The 10,995-nt window shown below is 52.2% G+C and overlaps 1 protein-coding gene across 2 annotated transcripts; it reads left to right on the top strand.

Moving 5' to 3' along the window:
- The first annotated feature begins 90 nt into the window (after window positions 1-90).
- Window positions 91-10,995, top strand: KCND1 (potassium voltage-gated channel subfamily D member 1). Of its 2 annotated transcripts, none has more exons than XM_077145863.1 (7): window positions 91-2,071; window positions 3,519-4,665; window positions 6,422-6,584; window positions 6,693-6,776; window positions 6,869-6,967; window positions 7,228-7,478; window positions 8,755-10,995. In XM_077145863.1, exons 2-7 carry the CDS (start codon window positions 3,545-3,547, stop codon window positions 8,978-8,980), a joined length of 1,944 nt encoding a protein of 647 aa, XP_077001978.1. In that variant the 5' UTR covers window positions 91-2,071; window positions 3,519-3,544; the 3' UTR covers window positions 8,981-10,995. The 2 variants fall into 2 exon arrangements, with proteins under 2 accessions (XP_077001978.1, XP_077001979.1); XM_077145864.1 differs by lacking the exon at window positions 8,755-10,995 and adding an exon at window positions 8,515-8,738.

Genomic DNA, 10,995 nt, shown 5'->3' on the forward strand with positions numbered 1-10,995 from the left:
GGTCTCGTTCTTTACAACAAGGAGGGGTGTGTTGGGGATGGGGGGTGGTCATATGATTGGAACAGGATGAGTCGTCTCTGGCTGCAACTTTACTCCCCTTCTCCAACCCGCACCCAGTCTGTCTCCAGTACTGCTGACCAGCCTCTCTAACAGAATTGAACAGAAATATCTGTAGATGTGTGGATGGGTACACATAGGAATGTGAGTGTGCATGGGGATGTGAGTGTGCATGAGTGTCCAGATGCGAGGATGAATAAGTGGTTGGATGGACTGATGGATAATTAAGTGGAAGATTGCATGGATTGATGATGAGTAGGTTGGGGAATAAATGGACAGATAGATGGATAGGTAGTCAGACAGGTGGAAGCTAGGTTGGGATGTGAGTGGACAGATGGATGTATATAGGAGCATGAGTAAATGGACAAATGGATTAGATAGGGGAGCATATGGATGGATAAGTGGGCAGACGGATGGATAAGTGGGCAGACGGATGGATGAGCTAATGAATGGGAAGGGTAAAAGGTTGGTGAATAAATAATGGGCGGAGATATGGGTGAGTAAGTAGACAGAGGTGGATGGAAAGATGGTTGGATTGAGTTAGATGGATAGAAGATGGATACTTAAGGATAGGTTGGTGAATAGTTAGGTGGTTGGGGTGAATATATAAATGGATCACCAAGTGGGTGGAGGTGGATGGATTAATGACAAATAGATGGATGGGTGGAGGGATAGGTAGAATAATCGGTTGTGTGGGTGGGAAAATAGATGGGACTGGTGGGTGGGTAGGTGGAGGGATGGAGAAGTGGGCAAATCAGGGGTGTGATGAGTGAACAAACGGAGGATTATACAAGAGAGTAAATTAAAAGGATAAAATTGGCCCTGCATTACTGCTCCGCCATTACCACACACTTTTTTTTTATTTGCATGGGCAGGCACTGGGAATTGAACCCGGGTCTCCGGCATGGTAGATGAGAACTCTGCCTGCTGAGCCATTCTGGCCCGCCCTGCCACACACTTTTAATTACTAAATATTAGATACTTTCTGTGTGCCATGCCCTGTGTCATCCCTTTTCTATAATTTAATGCTCTCGACTGCACTATCAAGTTGGGGCCATTCTCCCCATCTAACAGCTAAGAAAACAATGCAAGTCACTTGCTCAAGGACACAGCAAGTCAGTGGCAAAGCTGGGGTTTGAACCCACTGAGGCATCCCAGAGCCACTTCATACCCAATGCTCCTGCCACCCAGGAGCAGAGCCCTCTAGGGTAGGAGGTGTGATTGGATATTCCTGGATATGGACAGATGAAGGAGTCTTTCTCTTAGTGGGACAGGCCTGGGAGAGAACCTGATATGGGGGTGGGATCTGGATTGTCCTTATCAGCACTTCTCTCTCACACATATACCCATTTCATATCTGAAGACAGGAAAACGCTTCAGTCCCACAGCATTAAGCCTTGGTTAGAGCTGTCTCTAACCCATGATTCCCGCACTGGAGCAGCTGTAGGGGCCTGGCTACCTAGAGAAGTGCCCCTTACCAACCACCCCCACCCCTGGCTTTTTCAGCCCTTGCACTTCCTGGGGTGAGGGGGCAGGGAGGGGACACAGCGCTGCATCATTCCCTGTGGCACTGCTCTGAGGCCATTAATGGACGCCTTCCCATCGATTGGATCTGCTAAGTGCTGCTGATTCAGACGGGTGGGGGTAGGGGCCCCTGGGGGCAGGGGAGAAGGAGCTAGGCCGGAAGAGGGGGGAGTCCAGGAAGGAGGTGGGGAGGACTGGCAAAACTCCCTGCCACCCCCATTTTCCAGATGACGCGACTGAGGCCCAACCAGCTTTGTAGGAGGCGGAGTCTCCCCAGGGTCCCTGTCAGGCCGTCCTAGGGGAGGGGGCTCTGGGAGCCACGAGGCCCCTCCCTTGCCTCTTTCTCCATCTCCCAGCAAGCTCAGAGGGGCGGGGAGAGAGAGAGCCAGAGGAGGACGAGAACTCGGGCAGCTCTGCAGAGGGGGTCGGGAGCTCCGGTGCTTGGTACTCCCCGCCCCACTGCTGTTGCTGCTGCTGCAGCGGGACACAGGTGAGGACAGCCCTATGGGGAGGGAGAGGGGGCCACCAATAGCACTGTCCTTGTCCTTCCCTGGTCCAGCCCCCACGTCCTAGCCCATCCTGGGCCAGTTTCCAGGGGTCCCACCGGGCCTTGTCTTTCCAGAGCTTCCTTCCCAGGACCCAGCTGCCCTCCCCTGCTTGTGCTGCCTTCTCTCCTAGACCTGGCTGTGGCTGCTTCTCTTCTCCTGCTGCTGCCGCTGCTGCTCAGCACCTGCCGCCAGCCCCCCGGGGTGTGGTTTCCCCAGACCTGCCCTCAGTGGTGGGACTCAGCTTTATTTGGCCTCCCCTGCCTGCTTCCTGTGGAGCCCAGCAGCCCCCACTCCCTGGAGACACACCCAACTCCCTTTCAACACCCCGCCCCCTCTTCAACGCACTTTGAGGGGGATCCCCAACCTTCTTATCCCCTCCGTGTCCTGAGCTGTGCTTAACTTCCTTCCAATTGAGCCCCAGGCCCTCTGGATTACCCAGCTCCCTCTTTCCTCCCCCTAGAACTCTTGAGAGTGTGTACCAGGTTTTCTCAGCCCCCCCCCATACACCCCTCCCCACCAGATACCTGTCAGCTTCTTAAAAAATAATCCATCCCCATACCTAGCCCTCTAGGTACCCCACTCCCCTTTCCATCCCCATCAGGGGCCCCCCAGTCTCTCCTTCCTTCCCCAGAACTCTTGTAGAGTGTAGACAACACCCCCCCCTCCGGCTATTTTTGGCAGCTCTGGGCACTCCCAAGACACCTCTCAGCCTCTTTACAACCTTCTGGCTTTATAGCCACCCCTCTAGATGTACCAGCCCCTTTTCCAGATCCACAAGGAGGCTCTAGCCACTCTATTTTTCCCCCAGAAGTCCTGGCAGTGTGAACAACCCTCCTTTGTGAGCCCCTCTAGACACCCCCCCCCCCAAGACACAGCCTCTTTCAAACACCTCTGGTCCCATTTCCACCCCTCTGGACACCCCAACCCCCTCCCAACCCCACAAAGGGGCTCTAGCCCCTTCATCCTTCTCTGAAATCTCTTGAGAATGTGGACAATTTCTCACGTGTTTCTTGGTCTCTCCAAACATCCCCAGGCATCACTCAGACACGCTGACCTCTCTTGAATCTTTCCAGTCTCTCTAAACACCCCCTCAGATCCTTCCTGGCCCTCTAGAAGCCCCTTTTTTGCTCCTCTCTATGTGCCCTAGCCCCTTCCCAGTGCCTCAAGACACCCCCAGGCGCCTCCCAGACACTCAAAATGCGCCCTCCCCCCCACACACTTCACCCAACCAAGCCCCTGCCCATCTTTCTAGTTCCTACTACTAGTTCCTCTTGGCCTCTCTAGACATCCCCAGTTACCTTGTCCTGGTGGCCCGGGGCGTCTCCAAGTCCCCCACCATCCTGGAGACAGCCACATCCACCTAAACGGCACTCCCCCCCCCCCCCCAAGTCTCCGCGGGCCCTGGGAGCGGCAGGATGGCGGCAGGCGTGGCCACATGGCTGCCTTTTGCCCGCGCGGCTGCCGTGGGCTGGCTGCCCCTGGCGCAGCAGCCCCTGCCCCCAGCGCCGGGGGTGAAAGCATCCCGCGGAGATGAGGTTCTGGTGGTGAACGTGAGCGGACGGCGTTTCGAGACGTGGAAGAACACTCTGGACCGATACCCAGACACGCTGCTGGGCAGTTCCGAGAAGGAGTTCTTCTACGATGCCGATTCCGGCGAATACTTCTTCGATCGCGACCCAGACATGTTCCGGCACGTGCTGAACTTCTACCGCACCGGGCGACTGCACTGTCCACGGCAAGAGTGCATCCAGGCTTTTGATGAAGAGCTGGCCTTCTACGGCCTGGTACCCGAGCTCGTGGGCGACTGCTGCCTGGAAGAGTACCGGGATCGCAAGAAGGAGAACGCTGAGCGCCTGGCGGAGGACGAGGAGGCCGAGCAGGCCGGAGATGGCCCAGCCCTACCGGCGGGCAGCTCCCTGAGGCAGCGTCTCTGGCGCGCCTTCGAGAACCCCCACACAAGCACCGCAGCCCTTGTTTTCTATTACGTGACCGGCTTTTTTATCGCTGTGTCGGTCATTGCCAATGTGGTTGAGACCATCCCATGCCGCGGGCCGGCCCGACGGACACTGAAGGAGCAGCCTTGTGGTGACCGCTTCCCGCTGGCCTTTTTCTGCATGGACACGGCCTGCGTCCTCATATTCACTGGGGAATACCTGCTGCGGCTCTTCGCGGCCCCCAGCCGTTGCCGTTTCCTGCGAAGTGTCATGAGCCTCATCGACGTGGTGGCTATCTTGCCTTACTACATTGGGCTTTTCGTTCCCAAGAATGAGGATGTCTCCGGTGCCTTTGTCACCCTCCGTGTGTTCCGGGTGTTCCGCATCTTCAAGTTCTCCCGGCACTCTCAGGGCCTGCGGATTCTGGGCTACACACTCAAGAGTTGTGCCTCTGAGTTGGGCTTTCTCCTCTTTTCCCTCACCATGGCCATCATCATCTTTGCCACTGTCATGTTCTATGCTGAGAAGGGCACAAACAAGACTAACTTTACAAGCATCCCGGCGGCTTTCTGGTATACCATTGTCACCATGACCACACTTGGGTGAGTGCAGCCCCCATGTAGGGAGCTGCCTCGTCAGTTACACTCGCCCTCTCTGTAAAACTAGGACCATTGCATGAATGATCTTTCTCTCTTGCTGAGCTTCAGTTTGCTCATCTGTAAAAAATGAGCCTTTATCATTTTGTATCTCCAAATCTCTCCTAGCTCTGACAATGCCTTGATTTTCCAGGTCAGTAGACTTGGATTCAAGGATTGTCTTAGCTGCTGTCTTTTGGTTGGTGTTGTTTTCTCTGGGTTTCAGTTTTTTCCTCTGTAAAATGTGAAACGATGATCCCTTCATCATCTAGAGAGGATTCAAAAACACCATGGTTGTGCAAGTCGTCCGAATGCTTTTGGAGCAAGACAAATAGGTATTGGCTTTTGATTGCCCCTTTTGTCTGTCCTGAGGACCCATGTGTCCCAACCCTCTGGAAGGGTCTGATGTGTGAGGCACTACTTCTGTGGTTCTGCGATTCCTTGATGTTCCTCAGAAAAATATGCTTTCTTCATTATTTCTTAACTGCCAATTCCTGAGAGGAAACAGAGTTGGGATAAAAGTATCAAACGGAATCACCCAACTCATGTAGTTCTTAAAGGCATTGCCTAGGGGGGAGGTATAGTGCCCGATCCTTCTCTGAGTTTCTGTCACTGGGATTAGGTACACAGTTGGTGGCCAGTATTTGTTGAATGAATGAATGAGTGGGCTTGTTAAGTGCCTTGAGACATTCAGAAAAATTATTTTGGGGTTCCTAAGGAGTACAGATTAATTCTGGTTGGAGACTCAGGATTGACAAACAAATATTGAGCCCCGACAATGGGTCAGAACTGGGTGCTTCAACTCCTTTTACCCTATGGCTCACAACAACCCTGTAAGGGTGGATGGCTGCCCATTTCTCATAGTTGAGGATATGGCTTGAGATGACCCATAACAGAGCCAGAAATAGTCAAATTGGACAGACTTTGGAATAGAGTCCTGAATGCCCAAAATGAGTCTATATCAACATGAAGAAAGAAGGAAGAGCCGCCATCCAAGGGGGGAGGACCCAGCATAGGAAAAGTCCCAGAAGCTGAAGACTGCAGAGTCTGTGTTTTGTGGAGTGATTCTTATTGGTCCCATGACGGTATAATCTGGGGCAAGTCAGTTATGGAAACTCCCTAAACTTTGGTTTTCCCATCTGTGAAACAAGTTGGTTAGGTTGGCTCTACTCCATCTCCATCCAGGATAGGGTTAGAGTGGGGAAAGGAAGGGGAAAGTTTCAAGCCCCAGCCCCTCTGTTTTTCCATACGATGACAGTTCCAAGGCTTCCCCTGGGGGGATAAGAAGGGGTCCTACCTAGAGAAGGTAAGACAGAGGCTGGCAAAACCAATAGAAAGTTCTCTCCCAGGCATCTGAGCCCCTCGGCTGGCCGGTGGTGATGGGACTTGGTTCCCAGGAGGCTCTCTTTACTGCCTCTGACTTCCTCACTCTCTCCTATGCTTGGTATTAATAGGTTTTCAGCTGACTCAGATGCCTGGTTCAGCATCGGATGGGGGCAGCAGACGGTAGGGGCTGAGGGCCGGACCCATTTCTCATTTGACTCTCACTGGTGGTCAGAGGGGCCATTCCCTATATTTTGCAGAGCAAGAAACTGAGGCTCAGAGAATTTGAGTGGCTGGCCAGGGTTTGCTGAGCAAGTTGGGGTTGGCTAGGGTGGAGTGGGGTAACTGACTGATGGGTGGGCACTTTTCCTGACCTTGGCCTACTTCCCTTCACCTCCAGGTATGGAGACATGGTGCCCAGCACCATTGCTGGCAAGATTTTCGGCTCCATCTGCTCACTCAGTGGTGTCTTGGTCATTGCCCTGCCCGTGCCAGTCATTGTGTCCAACTTTAGCCGCATCTACCACCAGAACCAGCGTGCTGACAAACGCCGAGCACAGCAGGTAACAGCATGTTCCATCTGAGCCCCTCCTATCCCCCCTCCACCTTGCCACCAAAAAACAACTCTTGGGTTTTCCTACCTGACCTTTTACCGCCTCCTCTCTCTGTAGAAGGTACGCTTGGCGAGGATCCGGTTGGCAAAGAGTGGTACCACCAATGCCTTCCTGCAGTACAAGCAGAATGGGGGCCTTGAGGTCGGTAGGGTCCCGGATTGGGTGGGAGGGGGTTGAGCAATGACAGGAGAAGGAAGGTGCTGACTTGTTCCTCTCTGTTCTGTCGACTCCAGGACAGCGGCAGTGGGGAGGAACAGGCACTATATGTCAGGAACCGTTCTGCTTTTGAGCAGCAACACCATCACCTGCTGCATTGTCTAGAGAAGACAACGGTGAGGCTTAATGAGAGGAGGTGTGGCACAATGAAGTGGGGGTGGGGGTCAACACTGTTGCCAAGCTAGCTCCGTACCTGGAATGGGAGGCTCACTACTAATTGCGGAAATCCTGGAGGACTTCCTGGAAGAAGTCACGAGAGAGCCGAGCCTTGAAGGGGTGGACAAGGAAAGGGAAGTGAGAGTGACTTCCAGAGAGTGGGAAGGTGGGACCAGCCTCTGTGGTGTGCCCTGTGATCTTGCTTCCCTTCTTCCCACAGTGTCATGAGTTCACGGATGAGTTGACCTTCAGTGAGGCCCTGGGAGCTGTCTCCCTCGGTGGCCGCACCAGCCGGAGCACCTCGGTGTCCTCCCAACCAGTGGGGACCAGCAGTTTGTTGTCCTCTTGCTGCCCCCGCAGGGCCAAGCGCCGTGCCATCCGCCTGGCCAACTCCACTGCCTCAGTCAGCCGTGGCAGCATGCAGGAGCTAGACACACTGGCTGGGCTGCGGAGGAGCCCTGGCCCTCAGAGGTAAGCATCCCTCTCACCTGCTGGCCATATCTGGGGTAGTGCAGATCTTGGACCAGGAGGTCTGAGATTTCCTGATTCTAAGTGCAGCCAAATCAAGATGGAACCCGAACTCCTCCATGTTAGGTATGGAACTCCTTGTTCTTCATTCATTTATTGAGCACCTACTGAATGCCAGGCAGTTTTAGGCACATGGGTTGAAGCAGTGAACAGAACAGACAGAAAACCCTGTCCTTCTGGACCTTATATTCTAGCAGGATGAGACAGTTAATGAACAAACACATATGCAGATTGTGTAGCATGTTAAACATTTGTAAACATCGAGGAGAAAAATAAATCAGGCTGGAGTGATAGAGTGGAGACCAGGGGCTAATGCAGTTTCAGCAGTGTAGTCAGGAAGGGTTTACTGAGGTGATGTCTGAGCCAAAACTTGAAGGAGTTAAGGGAGTGAGCCAGGGAGATATCTAGAGGAAGAGCTTTATAGGCAAGGGGAACAGCCTGTGCAGAGGCTCTGAGGCAGGACTGTGTCTGTATGTTAGAGACACAGCTTCCTACTGTGGTTGGAGTGGAGTGAACAATGGGGAGTGTGGTAGGAGTCAAAATCAGAAAGGAACGCAGAGGGGGGCAGATTATGCAATACCTACTGTAGGCTATTGTCAAGACTTGGGTGTTATTATGAGCAAGCATAATAAGTGACTTTTTTTTTGCTCTTAGTAAGAGGTTGTAAAATTTTATTTTTTTAGATAAGTCAAAGGTTTACCGAATAATCATGCATAAAATACGTACAATACCAAGTTCCCATATACCATGGTATTATTGAGACTTTGCCTTCATGTGGTATTTTTGCTATAATTCCTGAAAGAACATTTTTATCATCGTACTATTACCTATGGTCCATCGTTCACAACAGATGATATTTGTGTGTGTGTGCTCATTATGTTCCCAGGCCCTGTTCTGAGCACTTTATATCATTCGTTATCTCATCTACTCTCCGTAACAACCCTAGGAGGTAGGAAATATCATTATTCTTTTGTTACAGATGAGAGGAAAGAGAGGCTTGGAGTGGTTAAAGTGGAACCGGGATTTGAATCCAAGACTATCTGACTCTGGAGCCCGTACTCTCTACTACCATGATTGAGGATATAGGGGAAGCAGTTAGCACAGTGCCAGGTGCTTGATAAATGCTAGTAGGAGCTCAATAAATGCCATAATTACTGTGGCAATGATTAAGACATGACTTTTTTAAAGAGCCTTCCATCTTCCCCACCCTTGTCCACAGCCGTTCAAGCCTCAATGCCAAGCCCCATGACAGCCTTGACCTGAACTGCGACAGCCGGGACTTCGTGGCTGCCATTATCAGTATCCCTACCCCTCCTGCCAACACCCCAGATGAGAGTCAGCCTTCTTCCCCTGGCGGCGGCGGCAGGGCCAGCAGCACCCTCAGGAACTCCAGCCTGGGTACCCCTTGCCTCCTCTCTGAGACTGTCAAGATCTCTTCCCTGTGAAGGGTGGGCCTACCCAGCCAGAGGGCCCTCTCAACTCTTGGGACCTCCTTTCCAAAGCCATATTTTGAGGAGGCACAGAGGGGTAGGCCTGGGGACCCCTTCTGCCCTCCAGTGAGAACTATGCAATGGAGTTTCATAGAACTGCTCACCTGGTAGGGAAATAACCAGGAAAAAGGAAACTTCTCCCACTCCAGATGATTTTCCTGGTGGGAGCTGAAGAGCTGGGTGTCTGCAGGCCCCCAGCTTCCTTGACCCAGCACTTGGGGACTGGTCCCTCTCCCCTAGCTGGCCCCCCGCATGCCCCTACTCTCAGGCCCTTAGAGGTAGGTAAAGCTCCCATCTGTCATCTTAGCTCTGGTCCCAGTAGGAGAGCTGAGATTTTTTTCTTCTTTCTGGCTGGCCTGTGGAGGTTTGGGTGTTCAGAGAACATAACCTTCACTTCTGATCTGGTTGCTAGGAGAGGTCCCCACTCTCTACCAGGCCCAATGACTCCCAGACCCTGAAGCTTGGAATGCAACCACAGGCTTCCATGGGCTATGGCCTCAGCAGTGACCTGCCATCCCTAGGCCTTGTCTGAGGGGTCAGGTCACCCCTGCCAACACACACAGATAGCACAAACACCTTTTTCCCTGGCTGCTGGAAATGGGTCCCTGCAACCCGTCCTCTGCCGGGCCTCCAGCAAACTCTAGCAATAGCAGCTGCTGCTCTGACATTATGCAAAGCCTCTGCCCAGTTTGCTGCAGCATTTACATTTTCCCTAATCAGAAGGGCCACCTCTAACCATTCCTCCCTTCTCTTCTCTGGTTTGCTTCCTTCCTGGGTTGGGCTGGAGGCTGGACTGACTGAGATAAGAGTCTAGCAGCCAGCAAGTGCTTGGCTGTGTGTGGAGATCTTGGGCTGGAGTCCAGAAGCATAAGGGATCTGAGACCTGGGTTGGTCCTGAACTCTGGGAGTTGTAGGAGGCAAGAGGAACTTCACGATCTCCTCCTCCTCCTCCCCCAAAACTCCTTTTCACATATTCTTCTCTCTTCTCCCTCTTGGGTCACCTTCTGGAACTCTGTGTCTGCTCTCAGGCTGAATTCTGGCATCATCTCAGGTTCCCTGTCCCTAGCACTGTCCCCGTGGAGCTGGTGGCTGACAAAGATGTAGTTTCCATCAGTCAATAAAATCTGAGAGGAGAGATGAGGACTGAGCTCCTCCTGGCTCTGGGGGCTTGGGAGCTGGGTTGGGCTGGCGGGTTAAGAACACTCTGATTTCCATTCCTTTCAACTAGTAGAAGGGCTGGTGTGGTTAAGGTATAGCAGGTGGATGGTTAATGATATGTTCTGGAAGATGGGGATCTAGGAAAATGCCCTGGGACATACCCCTCGGACATTATCTGATTATTCAAGATGGGGAAACTGAGACCCAGGGGAGCACATAGCTGGTTGGAGGAGACTCAAACCCAGGTTTCCTGGTAGCAAGCAGCTCTGAATTTAATCCTAATGAAAAGCATCCCTGAGTTTGGTGCATTCCTTTTCCTCGTGGAGGTCCCCTACATTCTCTCTTTTGGGCTACTGATTATACTAGGTTGGTGTATGACTAGACTCTGTGGAGCAACAAGAAGACAGACCTTGAATTCAGGTTGACCTGGGTTTCAATTCCTGGGTGAGAGAATCACTTACCTTTTCTTGTCTGTCTACTAACCTGTACAATAGAGATAATCACTCATTTGTTCACCAAATATTTATTAAACACATATCACACGTTTATTCTAGGGATGCAAAGATGGGTAAAGTGGACGTTGTCCCTAAACTAGAGAGTTGAACACAGAAGGCAAAGACAATTAAGCAATTACAATATAGTGTGGTAGAAGAAAGGTAGATGGGTTACAAGAGCATAGAGATGGCAGGAGAACCTAACCTTGCCTACACATGAAAAATGAATTGGAGTTAGCCATGCAAAAGGCAAGGGGGCGGAAACGACTTGGGCAGAAGGAACAACATATGCAATGACCTGGAAGTTAAGAGAGCGAG

The sequence above is a fragment of the Tamandua tetradactyla genome, chromosome X (assembly GCF_023851605.1).
Source record: "Tamandua tetradactyla isolate mTamTet1 chromosome X, mTamTet1.pri, whole genome shotgun sequence".
Taxonomy (NCBI): Eukaryota; Metazoa; Chordata; class Mammalia; order Pilosa; family Myrmecophagidae; genus Tamandua; species Tamandua tetradactyla.

Coding starts and splice junctions, on each gene's coding strand:
- KCND1 (XM_077145863.1), top strand. CDS start 3,545: ATGGCGGCAGGCGTGGCCACATGGCTGCCTTTTGCCCGCGCGGCTGCC. Junction 4,666..6,421: donor GTCACCATGACCACACTTGG/GTGAGTGCAGCC, acceptor CTTCACCTCCAG/GTATGGAGACATGGTGCCCA. Junction 7,479..8,754: donor AGGAGCCCTGGCCCTCAGAG/GTAAGCATCCCT, acceptor CCTTGTCCACAG/CCGTTCAAGCCTCAATGCCA.